Source organism: Galeopterus variegatus, unplaced genomic scaffold, assembly GCF_000696425.1.
Source record: "Galeopterus variegatus unplaced genomic scaffold, G_variegatus-3.0.2 Scaffold101, whole genome shotgun sequence".
NCBI lineage: Eukaryota > Metazoa > Chordata > Mammalia > Dermoptera > Cynocephalidae > Galeopterus > Galeopterus variegatus.
The window spans coordinates 960629-982372 of record NW_007726212.1 but is presented as its reverse complement, the minus strand read 5'-3'; the positions used below and the strand labels follow the sequence as shown (position 1 = coordinate 982372).

The 21744-nt window shown below is 53.4% G+C and overlaps 1 protein-coding gene across 1 annotated transcript in view; it reads left to right on the top strand.

Moving 5' to 3' along the window:
- ELMSAN1 (ELM2 and Myb/SANT-like domain containing 1) overlaps window positions 1-21744 on the top strand; it is a 36074-nt gene that overhangs the window by 551 nt on the left and 13779 nt on the right. Inside the window, exons 2-3 of the mRNA XM_008584042.1 lie at window positions 18234-19889; window positions 21000-21299. Of these exons, the coding sequence (XP_008582264.1) occupies window positions 18459-19889; window positions 21000-21299 (1731 nt within the window). The 5' untranslated portion in view covers window positions 18234-18458. The remainder of the gene's footprint in view (window positions 1-18233; window positions 19890-20999; window positions 21300-21744) is intronic.

Genomic DNA, 21744 nt, shown 5'->3' with positions numbered 1-21744 from the left:
TCGCGAGCTGCGGGAACCCCTTCCCCTTGCAGCGTGCAGGGGAAAGTGAGCAGGAACAGTGTCCGCGCCAGGAGTTCGGGGGACAGACGGGCTGGGGCGGCATGGGACCGGGGCAAGTGCAGCAGAGGCCTAGGCGGGAGCGTTTGGCACGGGTGGGCGAACGTGAAGCCGCCTCACCCGCTCACCCCGGTGCTGCTGGCGCGCTTCAGACCTGTCATCCCTCTCGCCCGCGCCCGCACGCCCGCAACGCTGCGGCCGCCTAGCCCCGAGCTGGGTTCGGTGGTGCCTGTCGGGAACGCTGCAGCCCCGGCTGGTCGGCCCTGCATGTGGCCGGCTTGGTGGAGCTGGTCATATCCCCCTCCCGAGTCCAGCCTACAGCAGCGTGTGCACCAGATTGCCCCGCCGAGGACCCCCACCTAGGCCGCTGGGTAAGGGCCGAGGGGAGGCAGACTAACCTGGTGCCTCTGGGGGCTTTCAGTCCTTGGCCCCAAGACAGGCAGACCTGGAGGAGTTCCTGCCACCCAGAGTGGAGGCCACTGGGTGTCCCAGCTCAGCCTCCAGCGAGAGCTGCTGGAAGGATGAAAGGGGAAGTTACTCGCCACCTTTAAAACTTTGTTAGTCACAACTTCGGTGGCTACTTCCTGCTTCCACCATCGCACAGCAGACCTGTGTGCCAGCCTGTGGAGCCTCGCTCAGGGGCGGTGGGATGAGGCACTGTCTGGCCATGGAGGCTGCTGTGGCACGTGTGTGCAGGGGATCCCTGCTGGCAACTGTGGCTCGGGGAGGTCTGGCTTGCTCCTGTAGGGGGAGCCTGGCCTGGAAGTCTGGGCTCTCCTTGACTGTGTAGTTTCAGGATTGAGACTGGAGGCCTGGTGAAGGTAGAGGGAGAACTGCGGCTCTGAGTAGAAGCCACGCCTCCCTTGAGGGCCCAGGCCGAGGGGCAAAACCACCTGCCTTACTCCAGAGCCTCCTAGGGAAGATGTGGCACATGCTCTTTTAGGGCCAGAGAAACGCAGCTTTTCCACAGGTGGTAGATGGCTTCACGACCAAGGGGAAAGGAGAAACTTCCCAGGTTGAGAATGTATGGGTCCTCTTTTTCCTATTGCTCTGGACAGTGAATAACAGGGGACTAAACATTCAATTACTATGATAAACCATCTCACTGCATGGCCTTGGTCCATTCTCCACTCTAATTGGGTTGGCCTCTGGCTGATTACTCTGGTCTGTGTGAAGATCCTGGAGAACCCCCCCCCATACAGCTTGCTCTGGACAGTCTGCCCACTGCCTGTGTGGCCTCTCCAAGCAGCAGCCAGAACCCCCAATCTCCGTGCCTCTGTCAACCTCTCACCCCACCCCAGGAAAGAATGAGCTGGAGAGCCCACAGGGATGAGAGTTTAACTTTTAAACGTGAGATTTAAAAATAGCCCCAGTGTTTGACCTTGTGTGCTGCTGCTTTTAATAAATGGGGGGGGAGACAACATGCAGTTATAGATTCAGCTGAGGGCCTCCTGTGGCTGCAGAACCCAGGGAAGGGCTGCCCAGTGAGCCGAGACCTCTGGGAGAAGAGGGGAGTGGGAGAAGGATGGGAGGGTGTGCATTGGGTCTAGTGTCCTGGAAGGGGAATAGGCTCAGTCTAGGAATCTGTGGCTTTGATAGGCTGTCTTCTGCAGTTGGGTGTCTTGGAAGAAAACCTTGCTCACAGTGGGGTGGAGTGGAGTCGGGGTGTCCATAGGTTCCCGGGAGGTTCCTGCTTATCCTTTTAGATTTGTTTCAAATGCCACTTCTGTAGGCCTTAGCCTTCTTCTGAACGCTCATTTCCACCTTATATAGTTATCTGTGCCTACTGTAGTGTGGTGGTTTAAAATGTAGACTTGGAGTTAGAGTCTCTGATCTTCATAGAGTTGTTGTGAAGATTCTGTGAGTTAGTGTATATAAAGCACTTAAAGCACATTGCAGTATTGTGGTAGCTTCTGCTCTAGTGTAAGCTCTGTATTGTTCCCACAATACCTGGCACCCAGTAAGTGTTTACATGTTAGTTGAACAAATGGGTGAAAGATCTCCATCAAAAAAATGTGGATTTGGCATGCTGGGACCTTCCTGCACAGCACCATTGGTTTCAAAAGGGTCAGTCCACCTTGGGTGATTCTGGTGCTGGTGAACCCAGTTCCCTGGCACTGGCCTGCCACTGGCCTTCTTGAGTGTGTGTCCTGGTTATCCTGACCTGAAGGAGATGTTCCTGCAGGGTGAAAGAGTTGTGGAGCCTCCTGCCTGGGGATCTGCTAACCTTGGGCCTTTCCTTTGGCCAGGCCGGGCTGGCACCCTTCCTGCATGTGCAGGCATGCATTAGTACAGAAGGAGCCTGGGGCTCCATTCCTCTCTGACTCACTGCAAACTGCAGGAAATGCCGCCAGTTTGTCGCATCCCATTGGAGGGGTTGCTTCTGTACATTAGAACTCTGACTGTGTGGGGCTGGATGAAATTGCATGCCAGGCTAGGGCTAGGTGGAGTATGCTGAAAGCCCCAGGTCTTACTAAGGGAATCTCCATTTGCATTCGTAGCAACATCCAGGATACTGTGAGACTGTGAGCTCATTTTATGAATCAGAAGCATTACAGCATAACTTTGGTGTTGGAAACTGCTGTTTGGAATCCAGATCACCTTCCCTCCACCCTCAACACATGCACACTTTACATGGGCTCTCACAGTCACACATTTGGGAGCAATAACAGTTAGTGGGGACATCGGTTCAAATTCCAGAGCCATCAAGCAAAAACTCCACACCCACTTCTGCCCCCACACTCAGAACACGTTCATTCTTGGATGGTGTATGGACAGTCACCAGGGCAGTGATTCTGATAGAAGCCTGGTGGGTGCATGGGAATGAGGTCAGGGCAGACCTGGGTTCATACACCAGCTTCTCCACCTGCAATGTGGGTTTGGGCATTGCTTAACTTTCTGAGCCTCAGTTTCCTCACCTGTAAAATGGGGATGATAATAGTGCCTCACAGGGTTGCTATGAAGGTTAAACAAGATTATGCATGCAAAGTGACCGGCACTTGGTAGATACTCAACAGATGGTAGGTGTCATTTCCACCAGGACCAGTTCCTACCAGGTCCAGCTCCTGTTTGCCTTTTGCTTCTACCAGGGAAGAGAAAATCAAAGTGTCGTTCTTGTGGTAGGAAAGCAGTCTCCCAGGCCTTTGGGGCTTGTGTAAATGAAGCTCATTTTCTAACTCCCTAGGCCCTGGGCACAACTGTGTGACCCACTCCCAGCTGGGGTAGCCCAGATTCTGGTGCTTGTGCGCCTTCCGGAGGGACTCTGCCTGCAGCTGAGGGTTAAGGACTCCTCTTCTCAGAGATCAGATTGTGCTCTGGGAACCTGCCGCCCAGGCCCCAGGCTGAACTGCTCACGTGGGCTGGAGGAAGGCTGCTTTCTCAGCCTAAGAAAAAGTCCCCTTGTCTTTGCTTCACCTGAGGCCTCCCAGTGTGGCCTCAGTGGAGGTTTGGGAGGAGCTGGGGGTGGGAGTCGTTCCTCCAAAGACCACTTTGGCTCTTTCACCAATTGAAAATAGAAGCAGGGGAGCACCAAGATTATGTAAGAGGAAAGTTGCCACATGTCAGAAGAGTTGAACTTTTGCTGGGGTGGGGGCGGGGGGGTCTCCCTGAGGGAGGTGATTGCTGGCTGTGGTTTGCGGGGGCTGGTGGGGAAGAGCTGGCCTGGGGGCCTGCGGCCCCCCTGGCAGCTGTTCTTGCTCCTGCTCTTCCTGGAACCTGGTGCTGTGGCCAGCTGGGGAAGGTGCTCCCTATTCCCCCTGCCTTTCTCCCCAGCTGCAGGGAGCTCGTGGTGAGAGGGTTTCTCCAGGCAGGCTTCCTTCAGGAGTCGGGAAGGTGGGGAGGGGAACAGCCAGGGCAAAGTTTATCAGGCCAAAGCTTGAAGAGAGGGAAGTGTGTTGGCTTGCAGCCAGAAGGGGGTTCCCTCTGAGGCCACCCATCTTCTCTGGGGAAATAGGGTCCAGAGAGGAAGGAAAATGGTGAGGGATTTTGATCCCCAGCTTTTCCCAGTAGTTGGTCAGACAGAGGCCCCCACCCAGCCTGCTGTTGCCAGAACTTGCCAGTTCTGTGGCGGGGAAGGCCCCCAAAGCTCAGAAAGGGGCTTACGTGATAACTTGCAACCCTGAGAGTCCATGTGGGCTTCAACCTCCTCCTCCTCCTCCCAGCCTGCTGGCAGCTCCTGGGGCAAGCACCTGGCTACTGCTCAAGTCCCCCTCCGGACCTCACCTTGCTCCTCTGAGGCTCCAGCTGGCCCTGGGTCATAGTTCTGGGCTCCTCAGCTCCTGAGAGTTACCCCAGAGCTGGGAAACACTTTGGGATCTAGTCCAAGTCCTTCATTTTCAAATGGGGAAGCTGAGAGGCAGTGAGTTGCTTGAGTTTCCCAGAGCTATCTCCACTTTCTCTTTGGGAGGATAGAAACAAGGGTTGCTCCTGTGTCCTGCCCCTGGTCTTTGCCCCTCCCAGCTTGGAAGTTGGGAGGGCTGCTTCAGTGCAGGAAGAACCCAGAGGAAAACTGTCTTGGCTCCTGGGTGTGGCTCAGTCCTCAGCTGGCTCCATAGTTATTTATTTGTCTGTTTGTATATGTGTGTGAGTGAGTTCTGTGGTTTGGAGGCTGGATCTGAATGAAAGCAGAAGTACCCGCACTATGTCAGCTATGCGGTGAGCAGATTGGACCTTACCAGGACGGTCAGGAGAGGAAGAAAGGGGGCAGAGGCCCCTCTACACGGTGGCTGGTGCTCTATCTGTCCCTGCTGCAGTGCTTGCACACTTGAGCGTAAACAGCCCTTCCATCTTGCTAGCAGCTGCCTTTCCATGCTGGCTTTGGGTAGAAGAGATGCCAAAAATAACCAGGCACGCACCTCCACTTGTGGGACTTTTACTCTGGTGGCCTCTGGGCAGGCTTGCTTGCTTTCTACAGGCTCAGTATCTCTGCCAGCGTCCCTGCTCCTACTTCCTGTGGCCACCCTTCCCCAGCCTCCCTCAGGCGATGGCGCCTTCCCTTTTCTTGCTCTTTTAGATGAGCTTAGGAGGGTGGCAGCTCATCCCTGTGGGCCTGAAAGCTCTGCCAGGTATTATCAGGGAAATACTCTTGCCCCACTGTGTCCCTGCAGGCCCTGCTGGCACGCTGAGTCCAGAGGAGGCCTGTGCTGGATACACTCTGGACTTTTTTGCAGACCCTTCTCTCCTGAGTCTGTAGGCCAAATGCCCGGCATGCCTGCAGAGCCCGTCACTCTTGCTAGGACTCTGAGCCTCCTTGTCCTGCCCCTACTGGCCAGCCCTGCTCTCAGCCAACTGTGGAACTGGAAGAGTCAGACCATTCATTTCACCCAAGGTGTTAAAGATTGATAACAATGTCTGAGTTACCCCTTCCCAGCAAGGGGGAAAGGAAATCACATTTATTGAGAGCTTACTCTGTGCCAGGAGCTTCATTTATATATCACCTCATTGAATCCTACAATAACTATAAGACAAAGCTATTGTGCCCATTTATTGATACGGACCCTGAGGCTGAAGATTGGAGAAGCCGGCACACCTCTGTCTGACCCCTTTTACCATGTAGCTCCTACCCTTCTCCCGGCTATTTTCATGTGCACAGGGAACAAAGCTTTGACCCTTGGAATGAAGTGCTGATGGTAGGAATTTGGGCACCATTAGACTGGATGATAGGGAGACATTGGGCTGGGAAGGGTTGGGAAGATCCCTTTGTGGCCTCCCTCTCCAGGCACTTCCCAGTGCAGCCAGAAGCCCATCCATGAGGCCCTGCCGTGGGGGGTTTAGCTGTGGGTCTGGGGATTGCTGGGTCAGTCACTCAGGCAGCGGAGGAGTGGAAATTCTTGGTTTAGGCCTCCTGGGAACCTTGCAAATGTGTACTCCTCCCCAAATACATCCCAGCCTATGTAGTCCTGAGAACAGCTCTGGGGACTATAGGGTAGAGGTAAATGGGATCTTGGGTCTCCCTTCCTGGCTGCTGGGTCTGACCACAGGACCCATCATTCCAGCTGGCTTGGCCCATATTCCAGAAAGCCTGGTTGGTGTGTACTTGGGGCTTGTGCTGGATGCTCTGCTGGTGCCCAGCGTGCTGTGCCAAAGGCCTCTGGGTGTATTTCAGGAACAATAAAGAATAAATCAACATAGAAGAAAAGGCCCTGCAGCAGCTGCTCAGAGACTGGAAAAATGAAAGGAATGTGGGAGCATTTGGCAGAGGTCCTGAATCTTGACCAGGGCCTGAGAAAGGGTGTGATGCTGACTTGATGGCTGGGTAAGTGAGATGGTCAGCTCTCTGTGCCCACCCTCCAGTCCTTCTAAGAGGTGCCAGGAAGCCACCCTGAGACCCCTCTGCTGGCAGCAAGTTTTTGTGTTTCTTGGTCACTATCAGTTATTGGTGAGCCATTTTGACCCATTCTTTACACTCACTCCAAGCAGGCAGTCCTCGACCCTTCCTCCCCACAGACCACCAGGTGGGTCCTGGCCCTTTCCAGCACTGGCCAGGCAGGAGAGCTTGAGCTGATGAAGACTTGGAAGACCCCCCTGCTGTGCCTCCCTGCTAGGGAGGAGATAAGCCAAATAAATGTCAAGGACTAGTAATGCCAGGTCAGGGGGGTGTTAAGTGTGAGAACATCCTCCTGGGAGGCTGTGACCACAGCTCTACCCAAGTAGATGTGTGTCCTTGGGCAAGTCACTTTACCTCTAAGAAATTCAGTTTTAGCAGCCATGAAACAGAGATTTGGACCAATGATCTTTGGAGAGAGTGCCACTATCTGTCTCCACTATTTAGGGTGTGCAACGAACAGCCTTTATTTAGGAATTTAAGTACTTGAGAGAAGCAGCCCTCCAAGAGCCCTGTGCAGAGGTGTGGTGGCTGTGGCTGGGGGCTGATGCTCAATGCTCTGGGTGGGGGCCATCAGCACTAGTAGGAATCCAAGCGTGGAGCTGATTTGACCCAGACTTCAGGGTGCCGGGAGAAGGGACAGGAGCCTGGGCCCCATGGGGATTTGGGGCATTCAACAAACCTGGGGAGAGTCAAGGCTTTATTTTTAAAGAGCTGTTAGCCAACTGTGGGTGTGGGGTTGGAGGGTGTGGGAGGGGTGTGGCTTCCTCTTGGCCAGAAGATGTTGAACCTTCCACAGGTTGGCCCAGTGGCAGTAATCACCTGCCAGGCCTCTCCCACCCACCTTACCTGACCAGCCATACTTAGAGAACATCACGGTGGTTTTCAGGCCAGCTGAAGCTGGAGAATTTGTGAGCAGCCCAGAGGCTGCTGTCATACATGCCCAACGTGACAACCAAGCAGGAGGCTGAGCCTGAAATTCTGAGAAAGGAAGTTTGCAGAAAGGGCTCTGGAAACAGGCAGGCCTGGGTTCCAGTCCTGACCTTGCCTCTATAGTCCTGTGCCTTTGACAAGTGATTTTGACCCCTGGATCTTTTCAGGCTCTTGTTGAAAAAGCTGGAGAGTAATAATACCTACCTTGTGAGGATTAAATAAGATAATATAGAGAGAGTGCTTAACACCATGCCTAAGTAGAACCCACTAGAAATGTTAGAAGTATTGATGAAGCCTTATTTGTGTGATGTTGGGATTAACTTTAGCTCCAAGCTTTGCCCAGTGTCTGCCAAGAGGTGGGTCCTGCCTAAATGGGGGCAAGAAGCACTGTTATTGAAGTCCTTGATTCTGGAGTCCTGCTATGCTCCTGGCTGTGTGTCCTCGAGCAAGTTTTCCTTCCTTTTTGGGACTGCTCTGTGAAATGAGGAGTTGGACTAGGTGAACACTGACATCCCTTGATATTTGGATTCTGTTCAGCTTTCCCAGCTGGGCCCTGCTTTGCCAGTTGGCTCCGAAGAGAGGCCCAAGCCACTTTTCTCCATCTGGTGTGGAGGCTTTCATTCCAGAGTGAGATCCTGCTGACCCTGCAGCTTCCAGCTCACCTCTGCAGTCCCTGACACCTCAACACCCTATGGCTCTTCCAGCTTCCAAGGGCTTTTACAGATACCCCCAATCTGGGGTGGGGGGATCTGTTTCTAGTAGACTGGGGCTGGGATTATTTCTTGAGAGGAGTGTTATATCTCTGCTTGGAAATGCCCCTAGAAAAAGCAGTAGTTCTGGGAGGGAGCACAAGGAAGGACAGAGTCAACAGCTGGCTTTGTAGGGTTCTCAAATGTAGGAATCCTTCTGAAGCCCATGGGTGTAGATTCAGGATTTTTCTGGGAGGGTGGTGGAAAGACCAGGGACTTTGAAGGCAGACAGTAAGGATTTGAACCTCACTTCTGCTACTTCAGTGGTAGAGCCTCAGTTTCCCTCTGTAGAATGGGGACAATAATACCCCCCCAATGGGACGTCTGTAAGCTTGGGTTAGGATATGTAAAGTGCCTGGCTTGGGGAAGTACTCTATAAATGTTAGTTTTCTTATGGGAAGGATCTGCCTTTTGGATATTCTGTAGACTGGCCATAGGAATGGAAATATTTGCCTGTGCTTATTTTCCCAGGGAAAAGTAGGGCTGCATGACAAGCTGTTGTAACCCCAAAGGCCTCTCCATCCCCCTGCCATTTTGATTCAGGGATCAAGTTTGGGGTTAGGTTCAGTGTGTGCCTGAACCTGGTGTGGGGGATAGGAGAGGGGCTACCCAGGCGTTTGCAATAGTCAGAGATCTCTGGCTTCCCAGGGCTTTGCAAGAGGTGTGGAGAACATGGGCCAAGTAAGGAATGGCTTCTCTGAGCTGGGAGAACTTGGCAAGTTACTCCTTACCTTTGTTTCCCATCAATTTCACAAATTTCCTTTTATTATTGATTTCTAATTTCAGCTCATTTTGATTGGAAAACATACTTTGTATGATTTCAGTCCTCTTAAATTTATTGAGACTTGTGCTCTAGTTTATGATCTATCCTAAAGAATGTTCCATGTGCTCTTGAGAAAAGTGTGTATTCTACTGTTTTGGGGTGGAGTGTTCTACAGAAGTCATTTAGGTCTAATTGGATTATAGTGTTCTTTTTTTTTTTTTTTTTTTCTTCCTTTTTTTGGTCTTTTTTTTGTGACCAGCAACGGATCGCAACCCTCAGTGTCGCGCCCGCACCTCGCTCAGCCAGTGAGCGGCCAGTCTGTATGTGGGGTCCGAACCCTCGGCGGGAGCGCCACCGCGCTCCCAAGCGGCGCACTGTAGCAGTGCGACACCGGCCCGGCCCGGATTATAGTGTTCAAGTCTTCTATTTCCTTGTTGATCTTCTGTTTGGTTGTACTGTCTGTCCATTGTTGGAAGTGGAGTGTTGAAATCTCCCACTATTATTTTTGAATCGTCTATTTCTCCATTCAATTCTGACAGTTTTTGCTTTGTGTATGTGGGGGCTCTTTCATTAGGTGCATACATGTTTATAACTGTTGTAGCCTCTTGATGGATGGACACTTTTATTATTATAAAATGTCCTTTATCTCTAATAACAGTTTTTGTCATTAAGTCTATTTTGTCTGATATTAGTGTAGACATTCCAGCTCTCTTTTGGTTACTTTTTGAATGGTATATCTGTTTCCACCCTTTACTTTCAACTTGTGTCTTTAAATGTAAAGTGTGTCTCTTCTGAACAGCACATAATTGGATTGTGTTTTTGTAATCCATTCTGCCAACCTCTGCCTTTTAATTGGAGTGTTTAATCCATTTGCATTTAAAGTAATTATTGGTAAGTTAGGATTTACATCTGCCATTTTGCTATTTAATTTCTGTACGTCGTATGTCATTTTTGTTCTTCTGTTCCTCCATTACTGTTTTCTTTTCTGTTAAGTAGATATTTTCGAGTGTACCGTTCCTGGCCTGTAAAATGAGACAAAGAAGAGTAAGGTTTAGGTGAGATTCTTCCTGCAGTGCACTTAGCACAGCACCTGACAAATAGTAAGCACTCAGTAAACATGGGCACTCCAGTTGGGCCTCAGACACTATAAGAGCCACAGTCAGCCCTAAGGCCAGATCAGAGCAAAGTCCACCCAAGGCTCTGTGGAACCCTCATGTCTCCAGGGTAGGGCACAGCATTCTGGCAGGTAGTTCTTTTGGGGAGCTGGGAATGGTTGGTCCTGGAAAACCTCACCATGCCCTCTAGCCCTACCTGGGCTGCTTATGAAGCATTGGAGGTTTCCCATTCTGCACCCTGACTCCACCAGACCCATGAACCAATCTCTTGGGATGGGTCTTACTGCACCCACTGAAGTTTGAGAACCACTGCTTGATACTAACACAGACAGGCAACAAAGTTTGACACAGAGACCTGCTTTGGAGTTGGTAGGCGTGGATTTGAATGCTAGCTTCTCACTCATGAGCTCTGTGACCTAGCACAATCTTTCCTCGTTTCTCAGTTGGGATGAAGTGGTTACTCAAGTAAGCAGTACTTACACACATTTGTCGTGTAGGTAGTGCTGGTGGCTACTGTTTCATGTGGCAGTTGCTTGTTACAAAGGTGTTTTTTTGGTTCCTAGATGTAGGTCTTGTCCCCCTTGCCCTACTCTGGCTTCTTAAGTTCCTCACATGCAGAAACCAGTGGGTTGCAGCTCCTGGACCAGACACCTAGTTACCTGACAAGCAGTCTGCTGCCCTCTCCATTGGGCCACACTTCCTCCAGGCCTTGCTGCTCCCAGCCTCTGTGCAGAAACAGAAGGGAGTTGAAGAAGCATTATGGGATAGTGGTGTAAGAGCATGAAGATTCAGAAAGGGTGACAATGATATGTGCCAGAGGGCTACCTGGAGGAGGGAGGCCTTGAAGGAAGACAGATTATCAAAGTGGACACAGGGCTTCCAGGCAGAGGGAACAGCTCCAGCAAAAGCTCAAAGTTAGGGAGCTCCCCTTGTGGTCACCTGTTTCTTGTGTCTATCTCTAGCCCATGCACAGGTCATCTTTGCATTATAATTACTGTGTGTTTCTGTGCCCCCCCCCCCGCCCCCACTGTCTGCTGCCCTCTCCATTGGGCCACACTTCCTCCAGGCCTTGCTGCTCCCAGCCTCTGTGCAGAAACAGAAGGGAGTTGAAGAAGCATTATGGGATAGTGGTGTAAGAGCATGAAGATTCAGAAAGGGTGACAATGGTATGTGCCAGAGGGCTACCTGGAGGAGGGAGGCCTTGAAGGAAGACAGATTATCAAAGTGGACACAGGGCTTCCAGGCAGAGGGAACAGCTCCAGCAAAAGCTCAAAGTTAGGGAGCTCCCCTTGTGGTCACCTGTTTCTTGTGTCTATCTCTAGCCCATGCACAGGTCATCTTTGCATTATAATTACTGTGTGTTTCTGTGCCCCACCCCCCCGCCCCCACTGTCCCCCAGACTGGGAGCTCTGAGGGTAGGGGCATTGTCTTCTGTATCTCCTCAGAGCTTACAACAAGTGCCTAGCAAATGCTGTTGAATGGACACAGGGGCAGTAGGCAGACCTGCAGGGCTGCTCAGGGTGTGTGTGGTGGGGGAGCAGGCAGGGCAAGGCCATGGTAAGGGAGGTCCCTGTGAGTGGCTTCCTCTGTATCTTGGCCTAGAGTACTGGGGTGCTCAGACACAGACTCCAGAGAGCCAGCCCTAGACCTGCTAGGGAACCAGGCTTTTCTAGAAGGGAAGGGAGGAGCTGGAGCAGCCTCTGGTGGTGTGTGTCCCATAGGGCAAAGAAAGGGTTGTGAGGAGGCCCCAGCAGTCCCCATGAGGCCTTCACCAGAGGTTCAGTCACTTGAGGACTTGGCTGCAGGGACTTTTGCTGTGTCTCTTGTGGAGAGAGCCTAAACCTGCCAGCTTCCACCTTATTCCTACTGGGATTCCCAAGTCCTGTTGGAAGGGTCAGGGACTCCTGCGCTGCCTGTGATCCCTGGCCGAGGAGGGAGGCAGCTAGGCCTCCAGTAGAAGCAAAAGCTGAGCGTAGAAGCTTGATCTTTTCCTGGCTTTGCCTGTGGTGCTGTGTTTTCTCTCTACATTAGCTTTGCCCCTGTAAAACAGACCCAGTTATTCTGGCTTTCCATGGACATCCCAAGGAACAGTGGGGGGGGGAGACCATTAAGTAAATAAATTTTAAAAAAAAATAAAGGTGCCTGGATGGAGCCCTAAGAGTGCCTCACAAGGCAAAGGATTCCCTTCTCACACATATCCCTCTAAAAGCATCTCATTGTTGGCATTTTTATTGTCAGAGCTCAAACTGCAGCCAGCTTGAACCCTGGCCAAGCTTCTGAGCCTGACCAGCTTGATGGCTGAGACCCCTGGGACTCGTGACTCCCGAGCGTATTGGCCTGGGGTGTGCATTTCAGAGCTGAAGTTCAGTCTAGAGAAGCGATGGTCCGGGGACTCTCTGGTTTGGGAATGGGCAGATACTTAGGGCTTCTGTCTGCTCCTGTGTTCGCAGGGGAAATGACACTTGTGGGAGGCAGGTCCACATCTGTTGCACTGGAGTCTCCTTCCATGATGGTTTGCAGATGCTTGAGTTCAGTGGCGTGGAGAAGTGGGGCCCTCTGGCCTGTATGTGAACTCCCAGTTGTAGGGGGCAGGGCACGGTGCATACAGCCTTGTAGATGGCTGACCTATGTTCAGAGGAGAGGTTTGTCTAGGGCCTGGGCAACTCTAGCTGGCCCAGGGCAATTCCAGGCCACTTGCCCAGTCTGGGTATAGCCAGAGACCCCAAGGTATCTGAGAGAGAGCCTTTCAGGAGGTGAGCCTGGATTAGGGGCCAACTGGGCCATGCTGGGATCCTGTAAGGAGGGTCTCTTGTTATAGCTCGTGGCATCCTTGCCCGACCTTGGTGTCTTGAGGCCCAGCCCTACCATGTCAGGGCACGCGGTAAACAGACTCACAGGTTCATGTCCCTGGCTATGGGGCTAGGAAGGGGTAAGAAGCCTTCGGGGAGAAAAATGGGTCAGGGTGGGGGAGCATTGGTGGGGCCGGCACTTTGCCAGTTGGCCTGTGTGTAGTGTGGGGCAGTGAGTGGCAGTCAAGGGGCCAGTTGCTTGTGGGTCAGCAATTGGAGAAGGACTTGTGTTCAGCTTAGTTGGAGAGAGCCTGGGGCTATGGGTGGGGTGGGGGACTTTTCTTTGAGACCGGCCCACACCGTGCTCAGCCAGTGAGCGCTGTGAGCGCACCGGTCATCCCTATATAGGATCCGAACCCGCGGCGGGAGCGTCGCTGCGCTCCCAGCGCCGCACTCTCCCGAGTGCGCCACGGGGCCGGCCCAGGGTGGGGGACTTTTCACTTCATCTCAGCTTCATGGGGAGCTCTGAGGTGCATCTGGGAGAGAGACTGGAAGTCAGGACCTGGCAGGAAGCCAGGGTGGAAATGCTGGCTGTGAGTCGCACCTCTGCCCAGGCATGGCTCTGACTCACCTTGGGCGCAGTCTTGGATGAGCATCCCAAGAGGCAGACACAAACCAAGTGCCAGGGTACAATGGTCTGCAGACTTCCCCGTGGAACCTACTGTCTGCCGGGGATGAGGAAATAGGCACCTGGTATTTAGTGTGCTGAGCAGGGGGTTTTGGAGAGGTTATGGGCTCACAGTGCAGTTCTTTTCTCAGCCTGGGGGGTCAAGGAAGGTTTCTGGGGGAAGCAGTGTCTGAGACCTGAAGGATGAGGAGGACATGGCAAATGCAAGGGTGGGAAGGGCTCCTGGGCAGAGGCACAGCCTGGTCAAAGACCCGGAAGTGGGAGCAGCACAGTGGAGGCTCTGATTGTATGGCTGAAGTATGGGGTGTCGAGAGAGGTGGCAGGAGCCAAAGTCTGCAGGTACTTGTGGGCAGGGTGGGGAGTTTAGACTTTGTCCTAGGACAGCCTCTTTGTTGCTGAGATAGCAGACTCTCCTGGAGATTCAGGGCCTTGTTGGATGCTGTGTTTGGGTCTGTCTTGCTCTTGGGTGGGAGATGCATGAGCTCTGACTCACCCCTTTCTAGCGCTAAGCTCGTGTTACCTGGGGTGGCCCAGACTGTAAGAGCAGGAGCTTGGAGTATTAGCCTCCAAGGGCCAGGGGGGTCCTCCTGTTGGCTTTCACCCCCGGGTCAGAGCTGAGCCCCTGCAGCTGCTGGGAGCAAGCTGGGCACCTCCTCCCTGGCCTGTGTGACCTTGACTCACAACAGTCTTGTTTCTCAGATGAACACACTGAATGCCCTAAGTGGGCTGGTGAGTGGCCCCGGTCTCCTCAGTGGCCATGGCCTGGCCCCCTCACCCTGTGGTGAGGGCTCACTGGATTCTCGTGGGTTGGCCAGCCACTATTGGGCAGGCAGCTGATGGCACTTGGGGGTCAGTGTGTTTTGGAGCTGACATCCCTGGATAGCATGGTGTCTCCATCAGTGCTGAACATCCCAGGCCTTTCTAGCACCTTCCCCTCATGTGTCTGCAAAACACACATGTGGGCTCAGCACTGCTTTATTTGTTTTGGTGCACACTGGTTTCTTCTGTAGAGAGAAAGCACTTCTAATCGTAGATCTTCCTGAAAGCCTCACGGGTCCCAGGCCTTGATATTGACTCTTGCCTTGTCTTTGGCCCAGGGATACCCTGTGAGTCTGGTCAAGGCTTGGTTGCAGCAGAGAAGAGCCTGGAGGAAGGGAAGAGTACACAGAGCATGACAGATGGTCAAGCAGACTTACAGAGCAGGTTGCAGTGTCTGGGACCCGATGTGACTGTGGGTTTCCTTTTGCAGTGTTTCTGCGTCCGTTGTCAGAGGGCTTGCAGCTGGTCCCAGGGTTGAGCTGCTTGCAGGAGCTCCTCATACTTCCCTGCAGCCTTGGGGACTTGGCCCGTAGGTTAGCAGACTGGAAAATGTGGCTTCGTTCCTCTTCCTCACTGTGAGGAAGTCGGGCTGACTTCCACCTGTGGGACAGAGAAGTGGGGGAGGGGCAGAGAAATGGGAGGAAGTGGCTCAGGCCTGCCCCAAGTTGCAGGCTGGGAGGTGCCAGTGGGGTCTCAGAGCTGGGAGTCCCCGCAGCAGCAACCAGAACTAAGCCAGGGGTGGGTTTGCAGGGCCTGGGGAGTCCAGGCCCAGAGGGTGGGGCCCAAGTGGTCAGTGCAGGAGGAAGTATGCCAGGCCTCCCTGCAGGTGGACCTCGTACACCTGCTGGCCCCTGTAGTGAGGCCCCTGCCCTGCCCTCCCTTCCTGTAGGACTGAGGGTCTATGGGGAGAATGGGAGAGGATCACCTGCCAAGTGTTCAGGCAGGGGAAAGGAACTTCCCAGTGCCAATGAGGAAGATATCTATGTCCAGAAAATCCTTGCTCCAAGGTAGTGGGGAGTGTGTTGTTGAAGGGAGGTGTGCACAGAGGGGCCTGGAGTCTTAGTGGCATGTATTGGGGATAAGGAATAAGAGCTTAATCTTAGAGTCAGACAGACGTGGATTCAAGCCCTGGCTCTGCAACACAGGCAAGTTACTTAGCCCCTCTGAGCCTCATCCAGTTCTCCAGTAAAATGGAGGCTAAAATAGCAATGCCCGCCTTATAAGGCTATTGTGCGAATTAAAAGGATGCAAAGCACTTAGGGCCCATCGGGTACAGGTGTACTATTACCACTGCTATTACTACTACTATTAACTACTGCAACTTACTACTACTACTATTATTACTACTACTACTACTACAACTTACTACTACTGCTGCTGCTGCTGCTACTACTACTACCACTACTACTACTACTGCTACTTGCCCTGCTATCTGGGTGTGTCCTCTGCCCACTTCCTCCCAGGTTCCTAGGCATCTTCTGCTCTTCTCCCTGTCCTCCAGACAACGCCTTTCTTTTCTGGAGGTCCCAGGCCTGAGTGTCCTCGCCCTTGGCACTCTTAGCTCTCCAGGGGGGGTGACAGGGAGTCCTTTGCAGCAGGGAGCTTCTGAGGTGATTCAGCCTCCCCCAAACAAGGCTTCTTGATTTCTTTTAAGCAAGTGCCTGTCCCAGCTTCAGAAACTTACTGTGGCATCGTGAATGATGGCCCTCGTTAATGTACAGGGTGGGGGTTTGGAGGCAGACCAGCTGAGCCTGACCATATACAGCTGTGGGTAAGCCCCTGTGAGGCCTGCATCTGGCCTCTGGCCCCTTCTCTGGGCAGGAGCAGCCCTGTCCTGGAGCCCCTTTCACAGACTCTACCATTGTGCCCCCAAACCTAGCAGGAGGCACTGAACAGCCATTCCTGTGCCTGGGCCCCTCCATCAGCGCACACTGGCATGTGTGCCCAGGCCAGCCTGCCATGTGGGTCTTCCTTCCCTTGCTGCAGGCCCCAAGCTCATGGGGGGTAGGCATGAGTGCCTGTGAATGCCCAGGGGCTTGCAGCCCCCTGAAGGCACAGGGGCCTGCTAGGCTTCCCTCATGCACCCCTCCGCTCCTGTTCCCCACCTTCTCCTCAACACATTCTTCCTTCCTCTGTCTTGCTCTGAAGATGTGTAGGTACTTCTAGTTCTCTCAGTTTGATGCTCCCTTGGAGAGGTGGAGCTGGATGGTCCCACCCTGCAGCTTTGCAGAGTGCCTAGGGTGATTTTCAGTCTGGGGTCTAGCTTTTAGGTCTCTGCTCGGAATTAGGTTGGCTGTCAGAAAAAGAGGATTTAAAAGCAAGAGAAAGAGGTTTATTCAAAAAGTTGTTTTTGTGGCCCTCAGCTCTCCCCTCTTGTCCAAGTCTTTTCCCTTCTGCTGGGGGCCGGCATGACTTGGATGTTTCTAGTCTCTGTCTCTCTCCTTCCCCCCAACTTCCAGATAAGAAGACAAAGAGGGTACACGCGGGAAGGTCTCTGTCACTCCCTTCAGGGCCTGGGAGCAGAGGAAGGAAATGGAGGAGGAAGTTACTCCCCTTCTGGGTGCTGGTGAAAGTGAAAGGTAGATAGGGAGGGGGCCTTGTGAGTCACGACAGGCAGGTCAGCGGCTCCCATACTGCAGGGCTGGTAGCTGCGGAAGCGTGCACAGGAGCGATAGCCCTCATTGCAGGGTGTAGCTGGAGCTTGGTACCGCCCAGCCTCTGCCTGTCTCTGCTCTCCACACCCACTGGTTGCCTGGAAACTGCTGGGGCTCTAACAATGACCTGGAGCATCTAGAGGCTGAGGTCGCTGGGATCTGCAGATTTATTCTCCAGAGCTGCCTGAGTTTTCTTCCTGTCTCCTCCCCTCCTAACGTGACTGAGCCGGGACCAGAATCTTACTTGGGCCACATAGCTCCCACACCTCTACCAACTTCCCAGGGGGAAGAAACAAAACAAAACAAAAATCTCTCTGGAGAAAGAAAAAGTCTTTGAAAAAATATGCAGACAGCTATGTCAGTTGTAAAATTCAGGTCTGGATTCTGTTTGTTTTGTAGCAGGATAAATAGAGCAACCCTTCCGAAAAATCAAGTTAGAATACAGAGAAAAACTGTGAGTACTGTAGTCATGACATTATCATGGAGAAGCCTTCTGGACCTAAGTTCTAGCAGTCTGCACCCTGGCAGGGGCTCTTTGGCAGCGTAGGGGGCTCGGGATGGGGGCAGCAGGCAGCTGCTGACCAGCTTCTGGGCTGGATCCTGCCTCCAGCCCTGCCTGGGCTGCAGAACAGGTTCTGTGCTAGTTTCAGAAAGACTCTGGCAGGCAGAGCCCCACCCAGCAGCTCTTCCCAGGGGTGGGGATGGGACTGCACACACCCTTCTGGGGCCTCACCTACATGCCTCAGTGTGAAGGACTGTGTGCCTAGCCCTGGGCCCTGGACTCTGCATGGGCCTGGTGGGGCTCCTGACCCTGGGTCTGCATAGGAGGGGTGGCCATGTTGGGAATGACCCCTGTCCTCTCCACTTCCTGGGTCTGATATGTTCTTGGAGTGTCAGAGGAGGCATTGGCTGGATAGAGATCCTTCTGGGTCTGGTGGGAGGCTACTGCATAGACAGATGTGCAAGGAGGACCAGGCCTTTGGCACTCCTTTTCCCAATCTTGGCCAGAGAGGCTTGGGCTAGATGTCAGCCTCACTTTTCCCCCAAGCGTGTGCCTTTGTGCAGTGTACAAATTACCCAACCAAATGCAACATCCTGGAGCCAACCCCCGAGGGTGAGATAGTGGGATACGAGGAGAGTCACCAAGTGGCTCGGGAGATGCTGTGGATTCTGCTGCCTTCCTAGCAGCTCCTCGAAAGGTCCTTGCTCTTGCCTCGGCAGTGCTGCTCTGTGACACCAGGCGGTGGGACCAGAAGGCCTCGAGGTCTCTTTCTCACAGTTGTGCTGACATCCAGGGCATCTGGGAGGCTGTGGCTGATGGTATCACTCCTCTTCCCTCTGCAGGCCCAGGACGCTGTAGAGCATCATGAACTAGGACGAGTAGACAGCCCAAGAACCCTCCAGAAGAGGAAGGGAGAGCCAGCCGTTCCTTCCCTGTGCTGACCACATCATCCAGCTTCTGCCTCTGCCCCTGCCCTGCCCTCACTGGCCCCTGGACTGCCGGGCTTCCAGCAGGGCCTTTCCCCAGGGAATGGGGAGCTGGTGAAACAGGTCTTACTGCCGTACACCATGAACTTCCAGGCCCAGCCCAAGGCTCAGAACAAGCGGAAGCGTTGTCTCTTTGGGGACCAGGAATCAGCTCCCAAGGAGCAGCCCCCAGCCCTGCAGGCCCCCCAGCAGTCTGTCAGAGTGAAGGAGGAGCAATACGTGGGGCACGAGTGTCCGGCAGGGGCTGCTTCCACCTCTCAGCCTGTGGAACTGCCCCCTCCCAACAGCCTGGCCCTGCTGAACTCTGTGGTGTATGGGCCTGAGCGGACCACAGCAGCCATGTTGTCCCAGCAGGTGGGCTCAGTCAAGTGGCCTAACTCTGTAATGGCTCCTGGGCGGGGCCTGGAGCGTGGAGGAGGTGGGGGTGTCAGTGACAGTGGCTGGCAGCAGCAGCCAGGCCAGCCTCCACCTCACTCAACGTGGAACCGCCACAACCTGTCCCTTTACAGTGGACCCAAGGGGAGCCCTCATCCTGGTGTGGGGGTCTCTACCTACTATAACCACCCTGAGGCACTGAAGCGGGAGAAGGCAGGGGGCCCGCAGCTGGACCGCTATGGAAACGCAGTGCACCCGGTGATGGCACAGAAGGTGCAGCTGGAGGTAGGGCGGCCACAGGCGCCCCTGAACTCTTTCCACACATCCAAGAAACCCCCAAACCAGACGCTGCCTCTGCAACCCTTCCAGCTGGCGTTTGGCCACCAGGTGAATCGGCAGGTGTTCCGGCAGGGCCCACCGCCCCCAAACCCCGTCGCCGCCTTCCCCCCACAGAAGCAGCAGCAGCAGCAGCAGGCAGCCCTACCCCAGATGCAACTTTTTGAGAACTTCTACCCCATGCAGCAGCCGCCCTCTCAGCAGCCCCAGGACTTTGGCCTGCAGCCGGCCGGGCCACTGGGGCAGTCCCACCTGGCTCACCATAGCATGGCACCCTACCCCTTCCCCCCCAACCCTGATTTGAACCCAGAACTGCGCAAGGCCCTCCTGCAGGAGTCAGCCCCGCAGCCTGTGCTACCTCAGGCCCAGATCCCTTTCCCCCGCCGTTCCCGCCGCCTCTCTAAGGAGGGTATCCTGCCTCCCACCACCCTGGATGGGGCTGGCACCCAACCTGGGCAGGAGCCCACAGGCAATCTATTTCTGCATCACTGGCCCCTGCAGCAGCCACTGCCTGGCTCCCTGGGGCAGCCCCATCCTGAAGGTCTAGGTTTCCCCCTGGAGCTGAGAGAGTCACAGCTGCTGCCTGATGGGGAGAGACTGGCACCCAATGGTCGGGAGCGGGAGGCTCCCACCATGGGCAACGAGGACAGCATGAGGGCAGTGGGTACAGGGGACTGTGGGCAGGTGCTACGGGGTGGGGTGATCCAGAGCACACGACGGAGACGCCGGGCATCCCAGGAGGCCAATTTGTTGACCCTGGCCCAGAAGGCAGTGGAGCTGGCCTCACTGCAGAACGCAAAGGTAAGAATGGGGTGGGGTGGGGCTGGAGCTAGTCGGGGGCAGAGGAGAGCAAGTGATGTAGGCCCACGAGGGCAGTTTTCTCAGTGTATTGAAGGAAATGAACCTGTACATTTCAGGGAGTTCTGCACTCCTCACGTGCAAAGAACCCCTAGACAAGTACAGCTATGCTTGAAGGGAAGCTGAGGTTTACACACATGAAGCGTTGGCGGGCAGGAAAGTGTGATACACCACTGTGGGTTAGCTTCTTCACATGGGACATGAAGGATTGGGAGTGGGGGAGGTGAAACCAAGTCAGGTCCAATATGCTAAAAGATAAGGATGTGATGGTGGTTACATGGTGATTACATTGAACTGTAATTAAAAGTGGGTTCCTTGTGTTGTACATAAGTTATGCTGCAGTAAAGTTGATTTTTTTTAAAAAGACAATAATGATGGAGAGGAAGAAGGAACAAAATTTGAACACCTGTGTTGTGCTTGGAGTTCTCTTGTATTTGACCACAAGTAATTTACCAGCCAACCTAATAAGAAGGGAGCATCATTTATCTTCCTTTATAGCTAAAGAAGCTGAGACCCAAGTGGGATTTCCCAAGGTCACATAGCTGGGATATCTCACTCCAAAGCCAGTCTTAGCTCCCTTCCTTCACTAGAGGTCTCAACTCCAATGCCTGTAGAGCTGATACATAGGAGGCTGCAGAATTTGCCCTGTGCTTATAGACAGCCAGACTTTGCTCTAGCCAGCTGCCCTTGGGGAAATAGATACAAAGACCACCCTTCACCTTGCCACAGGTTCCTTGCTTACTTTCTTTTGCCGAGATTTTTTAAAAAATATTTTGAGACTATTTCATGTGCCACCCACTGTGCAGGCCAAATGAAACACATCAGCAAGCCACTTGTGGTTTGGGAGGACCCGGCAGAAGGGAGGTTGTGGAGAGTGTTTAGGAATCTGGTGGGAGAAAATGTGGTCAGGGAAAGGCCAGGTTTTCAAAGACCATTGGGAGCCATCATGGGTGTTTGGGTCCCTGGATTAAGTGGGAGTGGGATCCTGGATCAGCAGATCGGGACCTACTTTTTGAACCTCACTTCCATTCCCCTTACCCCTCTCTTCTCCAGGATGCCAATGGCTCTGAGGAGAAGCGGAAAAGTGTATTGGCCTCAACTACCAAGTGTGGGGTGGAGTTTTCTGAGCCTTCCTTAGCTGCCAAGCGAGCACGAGAAGACAGCGGGATGGTACCCCTCATCATCCCAGTGTCTGTGCCTGTGAGGACTGTGGACCCAACTGAGGCGGCCCAAGCTGGAGGTGTCGATGAGGATGGGAAGTGTCCTGAACAGAACCCCACTGAGCACAAGCCATCGGTCATTGTCACCCGCAGACGGTCCACCCGTATCCCTGGGACAGATGCTCCAGCTCAGGTATGAGAGGCTCCCCATCCAAACATCTCCAGTACCTGAGTGTTCCTCAGGCTAGCACCCTATGGAGAAAGGAGAACTTGGCAGTGTGGGAGAGTTTCAAGGAACTTGTGGCGATACTACTTTTATTTTCCAAACCAAACCTGAACAAATGTATATACGGGGGACAGTGACACAGTTTTATACTTGAAATTAAGACTGGGAAAATCTAGGATGTGTGAATCTCTTTCGTTTCAGATCAGCAGATATTGACTGTGCCCCTAAAATGGGTCAGGCCCTATGCCAGGTACTGGGAAGTAGAGATGTTTGCTTGTACTGTCACTACTTGTGAGATATGTCTTGAAATCTCCCACTAAGACTGAAATTTTATTTCTTCTTTTAGTTCTGTCATTATTTGTTAAACATTTCGATGCAATGTTATTAGGTGCATACTTATTTAGAACTTGAT